The sequence below is a fragment of the Phacochoerus africanus genome, chromosome 8 (genome assembly GCF_016906955.1).
Source record: "Phacochoerus africanus isolate WHEZ1 chromosome 8, ROS_Pafr_v1, whole genome shotgun sequence".
Taxonomy (NCBI): Eukaryota; Metazoa; Chordata; class Mammalia; order Artiodactyla; family Suidae; genus Phacochoerus; species Phacochoerus africanus.
In genome coordinates, this window is record NC_062551.1 from 99367934 (window position 1) to 99390490 (window position 22557).

The following is a 22557-nucleotide window of genomic DNA, read 5'->3' on the forward strand; positions in this document are numbered from 1 at the left end:
GAGCAGGAAGCTTTTAACATGTTTCAAGACAAAACTATTTTTGTTTTGCTTGCAAGGTAAGAAGGGCCCTTAATGGAGTAATTTGTCAAGGGGTAAAATAGATTCAACATTCTTATCATAGAAAAATAAGCTAGGCACTACACAAAAATAACTTTTATTCGTCACTCGTATCTTGAAGAAGAGCGATATTCCATTGGGGGAAAATCCAGGCTAAGTTCCCTCATGTTGAAAATGAACATATTCTGAGTTCAGTTCTGAGTTCTGTGTATCTCTCAACCAAAGCACAAGGGGTCTGCCTTTATTCCACAAACATAATTCTTTTTATTATCACAGTCATCCTAGTGGGTTTGAAGTGGTATTTCTTGGTAGTTTGGTTTTCCTGATGGCTCATGATATTGAGCATCTTTTCCTGAGCTTTTTTAAAAATGAAAGCATAGTTGATTTACAGTGTTTCTTCAAGCTCTGTTGTATAGCAGGAGTTCCCATCATGGCTCGGCGTAAACAAATCTGACTAGGACCCATGAGAATGCAGGTTCGATCCCTGGCCTTGCTCAGTGGGTTAAGGATCTGGCTTTGCTGTGAGCTGAGGTGTAGGTCACAGACACGGCTCAGATCTGACGTTGCTGTTGCTGTGGCCGTGGCGCAGGCCAGTAGCTATGGCTCAGATTTGACCCCTAGCCTGGGAACTTCCATATGCCTCGGGGAGGCCCTAAGAAAGACAAAAAACAAAACAAAACAAAAAACAGTTCCAACGTTTCATTTGTCACTGTTATTCTTATTTTAATCACTGTTTAATGTCTTCATAAAAGTATAAATTTGAAAGTAGGCAAGCAATGTTTGAGTATGCAAATAAATCTGAGTGAAAAATTAATTTTGCTTTATAAAATAAGTTTGAAGGATGTCGTATTAAGAGCTCAGCATTTCTTAAATGTTTAAAGAAACTGCTGACTTATTCCATACTGCAAAGTAGTAATACAGAATAGTCTTGGATTTTGTTTTCATTTTATCCAATATATGGCATGGGTTTAAGGGGTTTTTTTCAATCTTTTTCATTGTATTATTATATTTTTAAATTGGCAGAAAAATAATGAGGCATGATTCTGTGCAACTTTTAGATTTCAGAATTCAAGGCATCATTTATGCAAATAACTTTGTATTTAAGGTGTTATATGACAACTATATTAAAAATTGTATACACAGCCCAGTGGGATTTATCCTAGGAGTGCTACATTGATTTAACCTCTAAAAATCAACCAATATATAATCACTATGGAAAAACTATGGAGGTTCCTCAAAAAACTAAAAATAGAACTATTTTATGATCTAGACTACCACTCCTAGGCATCTATCCAGAGAAAACCATAATTTAAAAAGATACATGCACCCCAATGTTCACTGCAGCACAATTTACAACAGGCAGGACATGGAAACAACCTTAAGGTCCATCCACAGAGAAATGGATAAAGAAGATGTGGTACATATACACAATGGAATATTACTCAGTAATAAAAAAGAATGAAATAAGTCCATTTGCAGCAACATGGATGGACCTAGAAATTATCATTCTGTTAAGTTAGACAATGAAAAATGAACATCACATGATATCACTTATATGTGGAATCTTAAAAAAGGAAATAAGTGAAATTATTTGCAGAACAGAAAGTGACTCACAGACTTTGAAAATAAACGTATGGTTACCAGAGGAGATAGCTGGTGGCAGGGACAGACTGAGTGTTTGAAATTGGCATGTGCACACTGAGGTATATGAAATGAACGGCCAACGGGGACCTGCTATAAAGCACAAGGAACTCTACCCAGTATCCTGTGATGGTCTCTATGAGAAAAGAATCTGAAAGAGAATAGATGTGTGTACATGTATAATTGAATCACTTTGTTGTACAGCTGAAATGTTCATGACCTTGTAAATCAACTATATTTCAATAAAACTTTTAAAAAATGAAAAAAATCAATCAAGATAACACACCCCACAAATAGATAAGATGCAAACTACTGCATTTGGAGTGGATAAGCAATGAGCTCCTGCTGTAGAGCACAGGGAACTATATCTAGTTTGTGATGGAATATGATGGAGGATAATATGAGAAAAAGAATGTGTGTGTATATATATGCATATATATATGAATGAATGGGTTATTTTGCTGTACAGCAAAATTTGACAGAACATTATAAATCAACTATAATAAAAAAAATTAAGCCCAGATCAAATCAGGTTAAAAGGAGCCAGGAAGTAAACACTAGGTATATATTGGGAATGTGCCACTTTTTTGGTAGTCGAGTTCTGAACTTGCTTCTGAGTTTCCTGGCCGTTTGGACAAAAATCAAAAAGTGTTGGGCTACATAAATATTCGTTATTCAACAGCAACAAGAAGACAAAAACCACATGATAATCTGAGAGATAATGGAGTTCGAGAAAAAGTACCCAAAATATGGCACATTGGCACACTGACTATATGAGGCTGAAGGAGCTTGAGAAACTCAAGAAGCAAGAAGGTCACTCTGACCTTTCTCCACCTTCTGCCCTGAAACAGGCCATTAAACCCTCACAGGAGAGGTAAGCTGCCTGTACCAGGGGAAAGGGGTTTCCTGATCTCCAAAGACAAAGGTTCACTGAGAAGAATCTGAGCATAACGGTCTTGCTAAATCCTCCTCAGTCTACACACCGGCCGTACAGTCTTGAACACATCACGTTTCTCCATGAAGGTCTGCTCTTCATCAAAACGAGCATAAATACACTTGGGTCTATGTCTTGGGTCTTCATTTCCTTATGGGGCTTCCCTGTCACATAAAAAAACCATTAACTATATCTGTATGCCCTTCTCCCATTAATCTGTCTTCGTCAGGTTAATTTTCAGACCCAGGCAGGGACCCAAAGAAGGTCGAGGAGAAATTTTTCCTCTCCTGCATAGATAAAGAAAAAGCATTTGCTAAACTCCAACACCCTTTCATGATAGATTGTTTTAAAAACCGCACAAACTAGTAGGAATATAAAAGAATATCCTTCCTGTTAATGAGCATCTTTGGAAAACCGAAACCCACACCCATCATCATACCTGGTAGTGAACAACTGGAAATTTTCCTCCCAAGGCAGGAACACGACAAGGATGTCTGTTCCTTCCCCTTGTACTCAATATTGTACTAGAGTGCCTAGCCATGTTCATGGATCAGAACACCCAATGTTGTTAAGATGAAAAGAACTACCCCCCAACCCAAAGAAATCTACAGATTCAACACAATTCCTATCAATAACTTAGCTGGGTTTTTGGCTGTAATTGACACCTTTATCTAAAAATTCATATGGAAATGCAAGGCACTTAGAATAGACAAAACAATATTAAAAATAACAAAGTTGGGGGATTCGCAGATTCCCCCATTTGATACTCAACTATAAGTTCACAATAGTTACGACAGTATGGTGCTGGCAGAAAGAGAGACAATGTAGATCAATGAAATAGAACTGGGTGCCCAGAAATAAACCTTTACATTTATGATCAACTGATTTGCAACAAAGAAGTCAATGGGGAAAGAACACCTTTCAACGAATGGTGTGGGAATAACTGGATATGCATCTGCAAAAAGAATGTAGTGATACCACATGAAATATATCACAGAAAACATGAACTCAAAATAAAGCTATATGTAAGATTTAAAACTATAAAACTATTAGAAGAAATCATAGCAGTGAGCCTGTATGACCTTGGATTGGGCAAAGCCTTAACAGCAAATGACAAGCAGCACAACTGACAAAAGAAAACGGATAACTGGACTTCATCAAAATTAAAAACTTTGTACTGCAAAGGATGCCATCATGAAAAGGAAAAAAAAAAACCTCACCACTAGGGAAAAATATTTTTGAATCATATATCTGATAAGGGACTTGTATCCAGATATATTTTTTTTTAAAAATCTCTTAGGACCCAATATTAAAAGGTAAATAATTCAATTAAAAATGGGGAAAGGATCTGAATAGTCATTTCAACCAAGAAAGATATACAGCATTTTGGAAGCAAACTGTTACATTTGGAATGGATGGGCAGTGCAGCCCTCTGTACTGTACCCTCTGTGTGATTGGGTCATTTTGCTATACAACGGAGCTTGAAGAAACAGTGTAAATCAACTATACTTTAATTTTTAAAAAAGCACAGGAAAAGATGCTCAATATCATGAGCCATCAGGAAACTCAAACCACCAAGAAATACCACTTCAAACCCACTAGGATGACTGCGATAATAAAAAAGATAATAAGTACTGGAAAGAATGCAGAGAAATTAGAACCTTCATACAGTGCTCCTCAGTTTGCAAAATGGTGCAACTTATTTGAAAAACAATTTCCTAATTCCTCAAAATATTAAACACAGTGTTACTATGTGACCTGGCAATTCAACTTCTAAGCATATACCTAAGAGAACTGAGATCAAGGGTCTACACAAAAAGCTGTACATCAAAATCCATAGCAGCATTATGCACAATAGCCAAAAGCTAGAAACAACTCTAATGGCCATCAATTGATGACTAAGGAAACCGTGGAATGGAATATTATACAATTGAATATTACTTGATTTGAGAAAGATAAGGGTTTTTTTGGAGAGGGGGGTTTGTTTCTATTTGCTTTTTAGGGCTGTACCTGGGGCCTATGGATGTTCCCAGACTAGGGACTGAATCAGAGCTGCAGCTGCTGGCCTACACCAGAGCCACAGCAACACCAAATCCCATCCGTGTCTGCAACCTACACCACAGCTCACGGTAATGCTGGATCCTTAACCCGCTGACTGAGGCCATGGATATCAGTCGGGTTCATAACCCACTGAGCCACGACGGGAACTCCTGAGAAAGATGAAGTATGGATACTTTCACAACATGGATGGAGCATGAAATGCTGCGTGAAGTCAAAGACAGACAAAAAGGGCCTCAATAGTATGCACTGAGATGAGATACAGAGAACAAGCACAGCTACAGAGACAGGAAATTGGTTAGTGGTTTGGGCGGGGGCCAGGGACATGAAGAAGGACTCTTAACCAGGAGGGGAACTCTTTTTGGGGTGATGGGAATGTTCTAAACTGATTATGGTAATGATTATACAACCTCATGCATATATGGAAAAAAACTGAATTACACACATTAAATGGATGAACTGAAAGATATGTGATGTTCAAATGCTTCCTGGCTTATAAGACCCACAGATATACATCAGCATCGCCAGGTACTAATACCCGCATATGCCTAAGTTACAACCTACTTAAAAACAGGAGACAATATTATGAAGCTGAAAAATGCTTCTTCAGTTTCTCCTCCGAGGATTATTGAACCAAATTCAAGATACAGTTTTAGCATGCATACCAAACAGAAAAATTATCTGTGTTCATTACAAGTGGTCTGAAGCCATGGCATAGCCAGCTCCACATTTCAGGCTGATCCTGCATCTTCCTGCCACTATACGAAAATCAATTTTACGAGCAACTGTATAGTTTTAACAGAACAGGTACTTAAAAAAAAAAATGTCGTAATGCCTTCTCATAAACCAGTAGGAATCCATACAGGAGCCTTTACAGTGAGGTAAATAAAGTTCAGCAGTTCTGAATCTTTTTGGAAGGCATGGTTCTGGATATGAAATATTTATGCTCCTTTCCGATGTAAATTTAATGAGCATCAGTATTTCAAAATAATTGATTATTATTTAGAAACCTTGATAGGAAAGCCCTTAGAATACAAACTATAAAGCTTTCCATTTTAAGACCACACTATTGCCTTCTTTAAAACCTTTATTTGCATCTTTTCCCCATCAACTTAGCGATTCAAGAAAAAATAACTACAGAAAGGCTATCATCAAAGCTATTGAAAGCTCACAGTTCAACACACTGTTGCAGCATCCATCACCTTGGGACAGAGCCTGTTTTGTGATTCTGCATCTCTTAACTGCAGTTTGCAAAGCCAATTAGGTACCAGCACCACCCGTATTCTCCCAAGGAGGGACCATAAACACCATTTCTATGGCTGCAGGCAGCTGGGCTTGGAAGGAATGCAGGAAACTGCAGGAGACACATTTCAGGAAGGCTCTGATGGAGGGAAAGGCATTACGTCTTTCTTACCTAAGGCAATGACTCAAATCCTACAGGATGGGAGGGGCTGCACTCCAGGAGTGATTTTCCTGGCCAGCAGCCACTGCACCTGCGCCTGAACCCAGGGCAGCAATCACAACTGCCTCGTGGCTCTGAGAAACAGGGAGTCCTCAGGCAGAGTGGGCCTACAATATTCCCGTCTGCCTTTTTACCTCCTGGTAAGAGGTGAATCAGAAACCCTGAGCATTCCCGCATATTAGAAGCTTCCCTAGCACTTTTTCAAGCTGGAGGCGACTCTGAGGATCTGGCCAAGTTCCAACCCAGGTAATTATATCCTGCTTCCTAAATTTGCCCTGCTGTTCCCATTAGATACAGCATTGTTTGTTTTCTTGCCATTTCAGAAAAAAAGGGGTCGGGGGAGAAATTCTTCTTGCACTGGCCAGTCTTGCTGAGAGAAGAAAAGGCCAAAGCACTATGCTACAAGAGTCCTGTCTGCCTTAGTGCTGAACAAGATGATTGCTGAGCTTGAACGTGGAGAACCAGATAAAGTGCTCAGACAGCAACTCCCCCTGGATGGAATCAGACGCTGGTTTCATGAGGCTCCATCAGATAACAGCCCCATAGGCGTCCCTGTAACCACTGCAGGGAGCGATCGCACACTCTCTTTAATCCATGCGGTAAAAGCTGAGTCACTCCTGCATGTGTTCATGTTTCTAAGACCAGTGTAGACAGGACCATTCTCTCACAGACATGGGCAGGAACCTTCAGCAGAGACCTAGAATCATCTGAATGAGCCAATTTCTCTTTAATGGGACTCTAAAAAGAAGGCAGGCTGCCATCCTTGAGATGGCCAAAGATTTTGGGGCTGACACTATCAATTTGGGGCAAAGATTATGTGGCCAAGCAAACTTCCCTGCATTGCTGGTGGGCATATAAACTGGTCAGATATTTTTCATAGCAATTTGGCAGCATTGAGTAAAACCACAATTATTTCCACCCTACATCTCAGCAATTATGCCTAGAGGAATACGCTCTGCCTGGGCTCACACATGGATGTGTCCACAGGGCAGCCGTGCCTGTCACATAGGAAAAGTGGGAGAGGATGGGGGAGCTGGGAAACAAAACGTTTGTAAAAGAAGAGGAAAATAGAAAGTGGTATATTCATATGATACAATAGCATGGACGGACCTAAAACTATAAGGTTAAGTGGGGAAAATAGAACGCAGAGTCATTTGTACAGTTAGATGCCATTCTTCAGGGTTTACAAAAGGCAGATGTGACTTTCTGACTTTATGAACACACAGTAATCATGGGACACACTGTGCCTAGTCATGCACACACGCATGTACACACACCTCCACACGCACACACACAGATACACACATGCACAGATGTGTACCCATGTGCACACAAGCAAGTGAACATAAGCGCATATACAGATACACACGTCTACAGAGCTCTGGTTGCTTAGCTCCTTAAACTTGATTCTGGGGTTGGATGGGTACACATATCAAAGTAGTCCCTTAGCTCCTATCCCTGGTGTTCATTTTAAAGACATTCAGATATGCACAATGACATCGCACATGAGATGCATGTCTTTGAACTTCTGGGCTAGCAAAGCACCACAATCAGCCCCCCCAGGGACTTCCTGAGCAGGATGACTGCGCCTGCCTTCTCTTTTAGTGATTCCTCTGAATCCGCTACCTAAATTTGCCCCCAAACATGCCCCCCAGTGATGAAAAGTTGAGGCAACTTACTACACGAATGTCCTAACACCTTCACTTCATCAATAGCGAGGTAGCCTTGATGTCCAGATGTTATGACTTCAAAAATCACCTGGAAATTGAGAAAGATGTTCATTAGTCACTCATGTTGTCAACTTTTACGGAATATCTCCTATACGATAGGAATGGAGTTTCACTCACTCACTCACACTTTCGTGTTCCCCACAAATGTTAATGAAATGCCCAATACCTACCAGTCAATGTTCGAGGTTCTAAAACTACAAAAAAAACCTAAGACCCAAATGCAGTTTTCAGGGAGGTGAATGGGTAAGCCAGGCTGCTCTATACCTCAAGGACTTACCCCATCAGGGTTGGGGGTACCGGGATTAAGAACTGATACGTGAAAGAAGAGACTTAGTCATTTCCCAGCAGCAATGTTAAAACTTCAATTGTTCTAAGCTAACCTATGTTCTGGTCAACTTCTTTGAGGAGTCTCTAGGACCCAAATGAAGTCCATGGGGCCCTATATTTTGCACAACTAATGTACACAAAATTTTAAAAGTGTCATAAAAGAAGAGGACAGACCACGGGAAGAACATATACTGGAGGACCTCCCATGAGGAGGTGTCATTTGAGCTGCTAGCTGCATGTGCGAAGAGGGCAAGGAGCCTCCCAGGCATGTGCAAAGGCCCTGAGGTAGACGTGATGGTTGGCCAGGAAGAAGAGAATGGGGACCTACAGCTATAAAGGTCAGCTGTGACCAGGCTCAGAGGCTCCACTCAGGGCAGAGATCCAGGAAACACAGCATGCTCATAGGGTGGAGAAGAGGTTATGCCAGCTGAAAGTCAGAAGGCAGAGATGTATGAATTGGGAGAATGACATTACAATCTCCGCACTGGTGAAATCCAGAGGGCTTTACAACTGTTTGGTTGTGGGAGAAGCAGGGCCACAGAGGAAGGGTGACACACTTTGAGGGTCTCAGGATGAAGGGCATTTTTGAGATGAGGGAGCCACTTCAGAGGAATTGAGGTGAAAGAAGAAAAAAGACCCAGTAACAAAGTTGTCAATTTTCTTAATACGATTGTCTAAAAGTGTCCATGTCAGGCTATAACTCATGATAAAAGGTCCATGAGGCATTATTTTCACCTCCCTTTCCACACAGCAGGAAACCATATCACCAGGGAGACCACCACTCTTGCAACACAAAGACAAGCAGTCTTAAAACACAACCCAGAAACCGCACCCTTGGAGACATGAACATTTTCATTCGTATAAAAAGCTGCCCAAGAGTGTTGATAGAAGCTTTACTCTGATGGCCAGAAACCAGCAGCAGTCCAGATACCATTCATATTGGTAAACAAACAGACTGTGGTCCGTCCATAGTGTGGGCTACTCACTATTCAGCACAAAAAAGGAAGTAACTATTGACATACCCAATGGCTTGGATGAATCTCCACAGAACTGTGTGGAGTGAAAAGCCCATCGAGAAAGACTGCAAAGTGTATGATTCCATTTATGTGACATCATGTCATGTCAACATTTTAGAAATGGAGGGGAAATCAGTGGGGGCCGGGGCTCAGGGATGGAGGGGGCGGGGATGGAACGAGACGGCTGTGGATACAGAAGGGTAACATGGGTGATGCCTGTGATGTTGGAAGAGCAGAGGTCTTCCCTATAGTGATGGAAGGACAAACCCACCCAGGTAATAAAATCTCATAGTGGCCTTAATCACAACAACATGGAAGGAACCCCAGGGTCCACAGATGGATGAACCCATGGGCTAAATGTGGTCTACACATACAATGAAATACTATTCAGAATTTTTAAAAATTATAGTTGATTTGCAATGTGCCCATTTCTGCTGTACAGCAAAGTGACCTAGTCATACATATACATACATTCTTTTTCTCATATCATCTTCCATCATGTTCTATCCCAAGAGATTAGACACAGTTCTCTGTGCTGTAGAGCGGGACCTCATTGCTTCTTCCTGAATGTAAGAGTTTGCATCTACTAACCCCAAACTCCCAGTCCATCCCACTCCCTTCCCCCCATTCAGACTTAACAGAGGAAAAAAATCTGACATATGCCATGATATGAATGAATCTGGAGGACATGGTGCTCAGTAAGTCAGTCCCAGAAGGGCAAATGCTGCATGATTCCACTTACATGAGGTCCCTAGAAGAGAAAGACTCATACAGACAGAAAGGAGAAGGGTGGTCGCCTGGGGTTGCAGGGAGGGGATGGGAAGTTGCTGTTTTATTGATGCAAAACTTGTTTCACAAGTTGAAAGCATTCTGGAGGTGGATGGTGGCAATAGTTATACAATATTATAAATGTATTTAATTACTTACCTGGATTTTAAGATACATTTTAAGTTATTTATATTTTATCGTATAAAAAGTGAAAAAAATTTACAACAATCAAGACACATATGCATACACAAGTACAACTGGAGAAATCTGAAAAAGCTTCAGATTTCAACGATGTCAACATCCTGCTTGTGACATTATGCTTCAGGTTTGCAAAGTGTTATTTACCACTGGAAGAAACTGGGTAAAGTGTACACATTATTTTTTCACTACTGCATCTAACTCCAAAATTATCTCTATAAAATTTTCAATTTAAAAAAGTAATCATGTGACCATTTACTAAGCCAAGAATACACCACATACACTGGACAGATACTACTTCACTATCTTACTTATTAGTTTATGTGAAAGTCCTTCAGGGATCAAAGATTTCAAGAACAAACAGATTTGGATACAAAGCAATGGTCCAAGAATATACGATGGAGCAAAAAAAAAAAATTTTTCCATTGTGGCACAGTGGAAACCAATACAACTAGGAATCATGAGGTTTGATCCCTGGCCTCACTCAGTTGGTCAAGGATCCTGCATTGCCGTGAGCTTTGGTGTAGGTCACAGACATGGCTCGGATCTGGGGTTGCTGTGGCTGTGGTGAAGGCAAGCAGCTGTAGCTCTGATTAGACCCCTATCCCAGGAATCTCCATATGCTGGGAGTACAGCCCTAAAAAGCAAAAAAAAAAAAAAAAAAAAGAATATATGATGAGTCCATTGCTGATGTAACTTAAAAACCCAATCTTTCTGATTCCAAATATCAGAGCATTTTCACCACTGCACATTGTCTGAATGAACACTGCATTACTTAAGTTTGTGCAAACACAGAGGAAGCAATCAGTAGGGCCCGAATGGAAGAGGTTAGGGGCCTTCTGAGACAGACATCATCCCAGAAACACCTGCCTCGATTAAATGCCACTGTGCCAGGATGCCACCACACTGATACACAAAACACACAGGGGGCAGGAGAAATGAAGTAAAGCTTTGTCCTGTTCAGGAGGTCAAATTTATGTTTTCATTGATAACACAGAGAAGGGAGGAGATGCACAGACACTCACTCCTGCAATGAGATTGGCTCACTTCTCTCTCTACTGAAGTCTGAGAGGACCACTGAGGGGGCAAAGAGCAGATGAACGCAGAGAACGAGTAGGGGAAAGAGCCTTCCTGAGGTTCCTGGGAAACAGTCATATCCTGCCTAGAGGGAGGCAGCATTTATGGGCAGTAGGACCTGCTAGCTGCTCTGGTCAGAATGTCCACAGCAAAGGACCACCAGTGACCCAAAAGCGCCATCACTTTGGTTATCAAGACAGTACTTTTGGAAGCCAAACCATAAGTCCATCCATCCTTACTTCCTTCTCCGCCCTCCTTATTCATTCATTTGCCCAGCCCACCTCTCCCCCAGGAGACTCTCACTCCAGGCACTTGGGGTAGATGATGAACAGAACAGAGGAAGATTCCTTTCCTCATCAGATTTTTCCCTCCTGCTTAACCAAAAGTCATATTTTCCCTTTATCAATTACAAGGGCTGAAGCATCTTGTAAAATGGAATAATCTTCATTTGTGAAGGGATGCATTAACTCAAAATACAAAGTATGTACGTGCTCATGTGGATCTGTTTTTAACAGTTGACTATAAAATTTAATGTACAATTTTTTATGTAATCCAACACAAGGTCACGGCTCTAATAAGAAAAAAAGAGGGAGAAAGGATAGAGGGGAAGAAATTAGATACTAGAAAAGCCAGGTTAAAACCTATGAATCTGGGAAGTTCCCTGGTGGCCTAATGGTTAAGGATCTGGTGTTGTCACTGCTGAGATGCAGGCTCGACACTTGGTCTGAGAACTTCCACATGCCACAGGCATAGCTAAAAAACCTCTGAATCTGTTTTTTCATTCATCACATTATCAGAACTTAGGCTCCTCAAAAGGTTCATGCTCGAAGACTCTGAGTCTGTTCAAATATTTAAAGAATATTTATTACATGCTCTAGGAGGGCATCAACAAATGAGACAATTTTATGAAATTTAAGCTTTAGTTGGAGAAGAAAAATAAGGGAGACAGTGAAAGAACAGGAGACAACAATGTCCAAACAGGAACAGGTGAGACGAGTAAGGAGGGTAGGACCACGGACCTCCCCTCCCTCCTCCTCCTATGTAACCAGGCAGGACACCCATGATACACCTAACACAACCTGAATCCAGTTCCCTGCCCACGAGCACAAACTCACAGGTTCCCAAGCAAGGACTTACCCAGCGTCCCAACGATACTGGACCTAGAGCAAGACTTGGCAGGAAGACGACGCCTCAAATTTCCCAGCAAGACAACCCGCCAACGAAGCCAGAGCAAAAGAATGAAACACAACCTGATTCCCGAAACTAACACCAACTGTTCTAACAGCAACAGAAGCAAAGAAAGACAGCAGCTGATGATAAACACATGAGAACCATGGATGGCCCATTTCTGTTAACTAGAAACTTCTGACAGCAAATGTCTGGAACTTGGCAGATTCCAGCACTGACTTATAGGTAATTGTAGAGCCAAAAAGAGGAACTCAATCTTGATAGCTATGTTTACATGTGCGTGCCTACACAAGTGCCCACACTCATATATTTATTTATAAGATACTAATAAATCTTTTTACAGCACATTTAGGTTTTAGCCATGAGAAGGTGGATATGTGTTCCAAGTTTGAAGCACTAACTTCCATGTTTCTTTCCACAAATTGAAACAAGATTTTCAAAAGGCCATTTTCCTGACTGATTTTTCTTAGTAATCTTGATAAAGAGACTTCTAAGTATAAGTTTTATTTGCTTTGCCATCAATTTTATAATTCAGGATAGAGATACTTCCACACGTACTACAATTATAAAGTGGATATGATTGGCACTGGAAAGTCTGCTACCTTGAAATAAATGTGATTAAATAAAGATAGCTGAATTGAGGTGCTGCTGGACAATCTTAAGTTGACTACTATCTTGATTTTTACACCTGCACATTAAGAGAGGGGCTGTGTCGTTTCTAAGAAACAACTGGGTTAAGCAAGACACACAGTTCAAAGGAGGAGGCCTATCTTAAATAGGTTTCTTAAAAGCATATTTAAGTATTCCCTGAAAAGGTTTCCTTGTGCACTCTTGCTGTCTGGCAATTTTTCCATTTTGTACCTTTTTTTTAGCCAGTGCCCCTACCAAGAAAGCTTCGGAAGTAAAAATAATTTTGTTTCTTTTGGTCAAATAAGGGACCACTCTATTGAAATGTACGGGTATTGCTCTAGGGAAGCATGACACGAGTGAGCAGAACACAGTGGGCGCGGGGTCACTGGAAGGTCTGAGATGCCAGCATCCGTAGCCCAAAAGACTGAGGTCAGAGGAAAGAGAAACATGAGACCACCAACCGCACCACTGGAAAGGCAAAAGACACTGCTGTGACGATGTGGCCGCGTTTGTTTATCAACCAGGACAGAATATATTGAAAATATATTAGAAGTGAGGCTTGGGGAGTTTCGGCTATGGCGCCTTGGGTTAAGAATATGACTGCAGTGGCCTGAGTCGCTGCAGAGATGCAGGTTTGATGGAGTAAGTTAAAGGATCCTGTGATGCCATAGTTGCAGCTCAGATTCAGTCCCTGGCCTGGCAACTTGCATATGCTGTGGGTGTGGCCATTAGAAAAAAAAGTGAGACTTGGGTCTCTATGGGGAACCACACAAAATCCATTCTTTAAAAAATTCAATAATTGGAGTTCCCGTCGTGGCTCAGTGGTTAATGAATCCGACTAGGAACCATGAGGTTTTGGGTTTGATCCTTGGCCTTGCTCAGTGGGTTAAGGATCCAGAGTTGCTGTGGCTCTGGCGTAGGCCAGTGGCTATAGCTCCGATTAGACCCCTAGCCTGGGAACCTCCATATGCTTCGGGAGTGGCCCTAGAAAAGGCAAAAAAAGAAAAAAAATTTCAATAATTCGAAAAACATTTATTTATCATATGTATCCATGTCCCAGGTATCTTCTGTACATATTTTCTAATTTTCCTCAGTCAACTTTATGAGAGAGACAATATTAACTTCCTCTTAGGGATGATTAGGCAGATTTAGTAAGGTCAAGTAATCTTTCTGAGGTCACGCAATCAGGGTGTAATTTGAGGTCTATCTTACTTCCAAATCTGGATTTTTTCATGTTACTCAGCTACACAACTAGCAGGTATGAAAGACTGTATATGCAAAATACACATGCGCGTGCGCACACACACACACGCACACACACACAGAAATATAGATAAAGTATTCAGCCATGCATTTACACATACAGACATATATGCACACATAAATATATGACCTTTAATGCATAGCTATATTTTTTATGTTCTAAGTTCTTTACCTCTAAATTGAAGTAAGAAACCTAGTACTCGCTATTTGATCTAGAAATACAGATGCAAGGGACAGTGATGTGACATAGTTTTAACAATACAAATTTTAAGACAAGAGTCAGCAAATGAGCTGAATCTGCCCCAATCTCTTTTTCTGTATTGCTCAGAAACCAAAGATGGTTTTTGTAGTTTTCACTGGCAGTGGAAATCAAAAGAAGAAGAATATTTTTCGATACAAGAGAAGCATATGAAATTCAAATTTCCATGTTCGCCAAGAAAGCCTGGAAGACAGTCACACTTACTCATTTACAGATTATCTACAGTGACTCTCGCACAGTCACAGCAAGTGGAGTCACTGCCACAGAGACCATCTGGCCCCCAAAGCCTGAAATATTTGCTATCCAGCCTCCTGCTTTAAGAGGAAACTTTCCTGCCTGGCTCACCAGCATGCTGCCATTACTCTGGGTAACAAGAAAGCACATATCAATCGATAGCAGTAGTTGGTCACGGCCAAATATAATATGCCTCACACTTCCTGGGGGAGCCCTGGACTCCAGCTACAGCAGAGAGAAAGCCCTCTCCTGGCCTGACTTGTTTCAACTCTATTACGTGGGTGGTGTTTCAACAGTTCATGTAAGCTTAGAGTATCATTACCTTTTTTTTTTTTTTTCTTTTTAGGGCTGCACTCGTGGCATGTGAAAGTTCCCAGGCTAGGGATTGAATTGGAGCTGCTGGCCTATGCCAGATCCAAGCCACGTCTGCAGCCTAGACCACAGCTCGCAGCAATGCTGGATCTCAGACCCACTAAGCGAGGCCAGGGATCAAACCTGCATCCTCATGGATGCTAGTCAAATTCGTTTCCGCTGCACCACAGCAGGAACTCCCTCATGACCGATTTTTTTAAAGCAGAACTGCAAGACACCAAAACAAAAACCATAGAAAAGAATTACTTGACAGACCTCACAACACTTTGTTAAAAATTAAATAAAATTAAAAATGAAATAAGGCGTTCCCGTTGCGGCGCAGTGGAAGCGAATCTGCTAGTATGCTTGAGGATGCGGATTAGATCCCTGGTTTCACTCATTGGGTTAAGGATGTGGCATTGCTGTGGCTGTAGTGTAGGCCGGCAGTGGCAGCTCCAATTCAACCCCTAGCCTGGGAACCTCCATGTGTTGTGGCTGAGGCCTTAAACAGAAAAAACAAAAAAGAAATAAAACCCAGCTTATTTAGATGGCAAATCTTCTAAACTACTGAGAATTTATAAAACTTTGATATTCAAACCTGACTCTCAGATCTCATTCTACAGTGTTCTTTAGCATGAGCTAGATTTCAACTAAATGTTTTTGTTTTTTGACCAAAACACATACAATTTTAAGAAAAACAATTTTGCCCTATAGCCTAGTCTAAGTTGTGATGATTTGAAAAGTTGAAATCTGAAGTGGTGGATGGTATTATGAAATCACAGAGCTGTGGCTCTGGTTACTGCTGTGGTATGAGTTCGATCCCTGGCCTGGGAACTTTCGTATGCTGAGGGTGCAGCCAATACATAGATAAGTAAATAAATAAATAATCTTTGAAGATACAAAACTGTCACATGAGTCCCTCTGCTTCCTAAATGCATCTCTGAGTCTCTACTAAAGTGACAGCCTAGCTCGAGTGTGGCCCCCCTGATTTTTTAAAACTCATGTTTTTAAGCACAAAATGCAGAGGACAGGGGTAATTGCTTAGAATAGCTCTCCGGCTTGTGACAGGGTTATATTTCACTGCCACATCTAATGCCCTACGTCCTCCTAGAGGTATGAAGCAATTCGATCGCCATGCACCTGGTACGAAGCAATTCAATTGTCTTGCACTTGGAATAATGGTCCCTAAGCGAAGAGATTTATGGAGTCAGGGAGTGTTCTCTCTTCCCATCAGAACATCTCAGGATCTCCCAAGTGTGTTCCAGGCAGTGCTAGACTCAAGAGATGCTCTGCTGAAGCCAAAACTGATGTCCGCGCTCCAGCTGGGCACCCCTGGAGATGTGGAAACACCCCTGGGCTCTGAAATGCCCTGACCGACAGAATGTGTTCAATTCTGCTTACACCCGTGCTTCTTCTTGTGTGGTTGACCAGTGCCTTTTAACCTTCCTTAGAATACAATCTGGAGCACACTCACCCACGCAGACCTTAAACCCTACCTCTGAGCAACAAATGTGTGCGGGGCTGCTGTTGCTCAGCATTGGCTTCCAAGGCCTTAACGTAAAATAAGTGGGTTGGGGGCTGATCCAGTGATGACAGCGAGGCTGTCGTGCGGAAGGACAGCGCGGGTGTGTGATGTGAAGAGATGGGAGAGGTCAGGCCTCTCCTGTTCCCTGGACCCCTCAGTTTCCCGGAAGAGGACAGCTGGATCAAGGGTAAACCTTGGCTTAGCCTCCCGCCAGGCGCTGGGGCCCTTGGGGTCCTCAGTGAGCAAGGGGATTGCAAGCAGGAAGCCACCCCTCCTTTCCTTCCAGGGCTTCAGAGCATCTAAGGGATATGTTTATACAGGAGGCTCTAGAGCAACCAGCAGTCTGTCAATCTCCCTGACTCTGCTCTCACATCCACTGCCTGCAGCCTGGCTCAACCCCTTTGCCGAGGGGCCTGGGGGAAGGATTTCAAGGCCATCAGTACATCTTGTCCTTTTCAAAGCGACCATTTGTATTCAAGATCACCATTCTCCTGGCCTCTGATGGGGATTCAGAAGCACCACATCCAGAAGCAGGATGTGATTCCCGGGGTGTCTCTGGGAGCATGCGGGGTTAGGGACCCAGAGGAATCCATAGGAAGCTTCCTGAAACTTGTGGGGTGAGGAAGAGGAGGAGGGAAAGAAACAGAATCAGAGGGAAATCTTTTTTTAAAAATCAGCACAGGAAAGCAAGAGAGTCTTGTGTGAGGAAAAGGCTATTCTTGAAAAGGCAAAAGTCAGTGTCTAAATCAAAGGAAGCAGGTGCTTCAGGCCAGGTGCCCGGTGAAAGCAGGTGGTGCCCCCACGCTGCTGCCCAACAGGGAGGCAGGTTCCCCATCAGAGTCCCAAGGAGAAACACTAATTAAGGAATTAAATATGTGTTAATCACCCAATACTTGACAATTTATGTGTTAATGAGCAGTAATTAACCTGCAATTAGCTGCATTCCAGGCAGGTTACCATTGTGATGTGTACCAGCAGAATACTATTTTCCCATAAATAGGAAAAGCTCCATAAAATGACTCCAGTGGCGAGAGCACTCTTCTCTGTTAAGAAACGTTTTGAAACTCGGCAGATGCTAATAAAGATGACGTTAGCAAAAAGGTTACCAAAATAAATGATGCCCAAGAGAACCGACTATGTTTATCCAAAGCACACAGGGCAGCGGTATTCAGCACCAAAAACCTCCACAGATCCCAAACCTTTGAAGACCTCAGATTCTAACCAAGAGGAGAAATGACTCAGCAGCCACCGATGGGTAAGAAATGGCCATTCTGGACAAGAGGGCAGGAGGATATGGGACAGGACAGAGGGAGAAACACAGCCCAGCACCTCCCAGACCCCTCCTCCACCCCCCACCCCCTCCCCCGCTCCCCAGAGCACCTGCTGCCCAGGTGTAGGCAGAATGCCCAGGGCAGCATGATAGCGGTTCCAGGCTGACATGTTAGAATGTTCTGGTAGGAAGGCACTTGGTGCACTCCATTTCACCCAGAGTTCCACTGAAGATTTGTTCCTAGAACACTTTTTTGTTGCACACCCTTTGCCATTCCACCAAACACACTTAAAGAGTGACCTAGCAGGAGAAAACACTCAATTATTAGCTGCTTCCCTTTTTTCTGTCTCCCACAAATCTGAATCTTCCTAAACGACCACCATTTATTGAGCGGCTAGCACAGTTGAAATGTGCTTTTGCATTCATGTGCACGCTCTGCCCTGTCTTTATATTTAGTCCCATAATTAAGGAGGCTCAGGAAGCTGAAGTTGCCCAAGCTTTTCAGTAAGCAGAGCTCATGTTCAAATCCAGTTCTACCTGTTCTTGTTTTACACTATGTTGCCTGCCCGTTTTCAGCAATATTACAATACGAAATGCCCTTAAAAGGCTCAGTTCATCAATCTTCATTAATTAGATCAGAACTACTTTTTTTTTTTGTCTTTTTGCTATTTCTTGGGCCGCTCCCATGGCATATGGAGGTTCCCAGGCTAAGGATCGAATTGGAGCTGCAGCCACCGGCCTACGCCAGAGCCACAGCAACGCTGGATCTGAGCCGCGTCTGCCACCTACACCACAGCTCAGGGCAACGCCGGATCGTTAACCCACTGAGCAAGGGCAGGGACCAAACCCGCAACCTCATGGTTCCCAGTCGGATTCGTCAACCACTGAGCCATGACGGGAACTCCAGAACTACTTTTAAAACCCTGAAAAATATAAAGTCCTCTATGAATATAAAATATTTTCATATACTAATATTTAAAGCATATGTTCACTCTACATTAATTGGTTAGTTTTCTATAATGTATCTTGCAGCCTAAATACTAATGGGACATCTGGGGGAAGGAGATTACCTGTGCAGGGAGAGAGGGTCTCTCAAAGGTTTCGCCTCCTTTAAATTTCCATGTCCTATTACCTTGTCATCAGCTTTTGGTCCCAGAAACAGCCTTTTTGTTTCCTAAGAATGCATCTTTTGGATATTGACTTTTTTTTTGGCCACACCCATGACTTGCAGAAGTTCCTGAGCCAGGGGTCAAATCTGAGCCACAGATGTGACCAGAGCCACAGCAGTGACGATGCCAAACCCTTCACCTGCTGAACTAGCAGGGAATTCCCGGATATTGACTTTTGTGAACTCTGCTCATAAAAGAAAACGTCCCATACATGCAGGCACATGTGATACCAGAAATATAATTTTGTATATTTTACAATTAGAAATACAATAGTCACATAAAACAGAAGCATGTCCTCAGGCTAGTGCAAAACTCCTAATGGAGCAATCTATTGGGGAAATTGATTCAAAAGCAGATGGCTCCTGCATGATTCAGGTTTTTAAGACCATCAGGATATGAGAGCCGTTTCCCCAGTAAGGGTGTGCCAGCCCCAGCCAGGCAGCAGGGGACCTTCTGCCCAGGGCAGTGCAGCCTGAACACAGACAACTGATTTTTCTGGCTTGTTTCCTGATCATCTCCAGTTCCACTGCCATCTTGAGCCAGCAGTGGAAATAGGATTTAGCAGGTATTTCCCTTTTCTTCACTTCTGTTAATACAACTTCTCTTTCTCACCCCAACCGGGAACAGCTTTCAATTCCTATATGGTGATTTGAAAGCCTATCGCACAGCATTGGGGAAGTTTCCTGCTGACATTTCTCTATAGAGTGCCATTTACCTAAAAGCTTGTGTTACTATCAGGGCCATGGCTTCACTATGTCTGCTTCCCGGCAGACAAAGGGGAAAGAAGAGGGATGTAATGCTGTCACTATGTCTTTAAAACTTGAACGGCGGGGGCTGGGCTAGAGTGCTTAGGAATTTAATGAACAAACGCATTGTCAGTGGATCCAAAGGCTTAAGGATCATATCAAACCACGTTGATCACATGGTTCTTAAATACTGAGCAGCACTGTTGTAAAGAATGTCTGCAAGTCCACCTTTAAATCCAGAATATGAAGCTATTCGTAATGAATCACCCAGGGAACCAAAAAGCTATCACGAGAAGTAAGTTCTAACTGAATATGAGAAAGCATGTGCTGCCCAGCAGTGTAACAGAGGTCATGTGTGGAGTGGGAGAGCTTGGGACCAGGGTCACAGGTTCACAACTGGGAAGGCAAAATATTTTATTCAAAAGAACTCAAGAAAGGAAGACTTCAGGAATTCCCATTGTGGTGCAGCAGAAACAAATCTAACTAGTATCCATGAGGATGCAGGTTTGATCCCTGGCCTCGCTCAGTGGGTTAGGGATCCAGTGTAGCTGCAAGCTGTGGTGTAGGTCACAAGGACTCAGCTCAGATCGGAGTTGCTGTGGCTGTGGCGTAAGCCAGCGGCAGATGCTGATTCAATCCCTAGCCTCGGAACTTCCATATGCTGCAGGCGTGGCCATAAAAAGCAAAAAAAAAAAAAAAAAAGGAAGATTTCATTGACAACATCAACGGCCTGATAGACAGGGACGCCCTACTTTCATACACAGTTGACCCTGGAACAACACAGGTTTGAACTGCATGGATCCACTTATACCCAGTATTTTTGCAATGAATACACTGCAAAGTATTTGTAGATCTGCAGCAATTTGAAAAAACTGGCAGACAAACTGTGTGGGCCAGAAATATCTGAAAAAATTGGGTATGCCATGAATGCATAAAACATATGTTGATGCTAGTGTGTCCTTACATAGGTATAAGGTGAGCAAAATTTAATATAAAATTAGTAATGTGCAGTTTTCTCACTGTTTTATAACTTTGCTTTTAAAGAATTTTATAACTGTACAGTATGCCTTTCTCCCTGGTAACTAGAGAAAGTGCACATCAGCCTATTGTCAATAGGTAAGTATTTCTTTAATATGTAGCAATGTTTCCATTACTGTATTATGAATATGACATAATGGTTGGGCCATAAAATCTTATCACAATTCATTCATTAGTGTATAGGCGAGGCTACCATGAAGCAATCACATTGCCACTTCTTCCTTATCAATGCATGAATTGTTACACCTGTAACTAAATAAGAGTTTGTTTTTCACACTATCTTTTTGCTTTTGATGTCTAGTGTTAGTAACATGGACAACTTCTACGGTGTTTTGCATCATTTAAGACAATACTGATGGAGGTACCAACAGAAAATTTATCTTGTAAACAGATCATACAAACTTGAGGTATCAATAAATATAGGAGAGTACCATAAACGTGTATCTTTTTGTTATGATTTTTTCTCTTCTCTTACTCTATTCTAAGAAAAAAAATATATATATATACACACACACAAATACTATATATACAGTGAATGAATATATACGGATATAGTATATTCGGTAAGGATTCTGGTCAATGGTGGGCTATCAGTGGTTAAGTTTGAGGGGAGTCAAAAGTTATATATTCAGACTTTCAGCTACATTGTGGGGGTCAGTACCTCTAAGCCCCACATTGGACCAACTGCAGTTTGATAATTCCCTTTTAACAGCTGATCTCCTAAGATCGTTGATAACTTTAATCATTCCTTTAATTTTGACTGACTGACTGTCAAATTCATATGTTGAAGCTCTAACCCCCACAGTGATGGAATCTGGAGATGAGCAGCAGAGAGGTAATTAGGTTTAGATGAGGTCATGAGGGTGGAGCCCCCCTAACGGCATTAGTGCCCTATAAGAAGACAGACCAGGGCTCTCTCTCCACTTGCACATGGGGAGATCATGGGAGCCCATGACGGGAAGACCTGAAGGTGAACTCCGTAAGTCAGGAAGAGGGCTGAATCTACAGACACCTTGAACTTGGACTGCCAGCCTCCGGAACTGAGAGATAAATGTCTGCTGTTTAAAACACCCAGTCTGTGAGTTTTTGTCACAGCATCTGGGACTAAGACAAAGGCAACATAAAAATTTAAGATATGGATTGTGGCCGGTGTCTAGGCTAAACCAATGCACTGGGCTCTGGTGTCTGCGGGGGTCCCTACAGAGCCCACTCCTGGCCATGGCTAAGGTGAAAGAGAAGATCAGGTCAAAGACGAGCAGGGCGTAACCTGTGATATTATCTAAATGCCTAGAGACCAAGGAAGAGTCTAGTGCAGGTTCCAGAGGGGAACTAGCTAAGCCTTCTCAACTTTGGGAAGGTCTTCTCCAAAAGAAGTTTCTAGAAACATTCTGCCTCTTAGCCCAGTCTACCACACATGCCTTCTGAAGCCCAACTTAGACAAACCCACTTCACCTCCCTCCATTTTCATCCAATGAAGGAAGAAACTTTGTCCTGGAGGCTATTTTTTTGAATTAAACCACTGAGCGGTTATCAATGCACTTACAGAAAAGAAGGTTGTTTGAGAAATAGGGCGTTTCTCCTCTAGAAGAAAAATTACTTTCTACTCTTTTTTGTTT

General features: G+C 42.2%; 1 protein-coding gene across 6 annotated transcripts in view; it reads right to left on the reverse strand.

Annotated features, from left to right (window-relative positions):
* Nucleotides 1-22557, reverse strand: part of PTPRM (protein tyrosine phosphatase receptor type M) — a 749971-nt gene that overhangs the window by 438201 nt on the left and 289213 nt on the right. For all 6 annotated transcript variants that reach the window (XM_047793745.1, XM_047793747.1, XM_047793743.1 and 3 more), the window contains exon 4: nt 7832-7910. In XM_047793745.1, coding sequence (XP_047649701.1) covers nt 7832-7910 — 79 coding nt within the window. The remainder of the gene's footprint in view (nt 1-7831; nt 7911-22557) is intronic.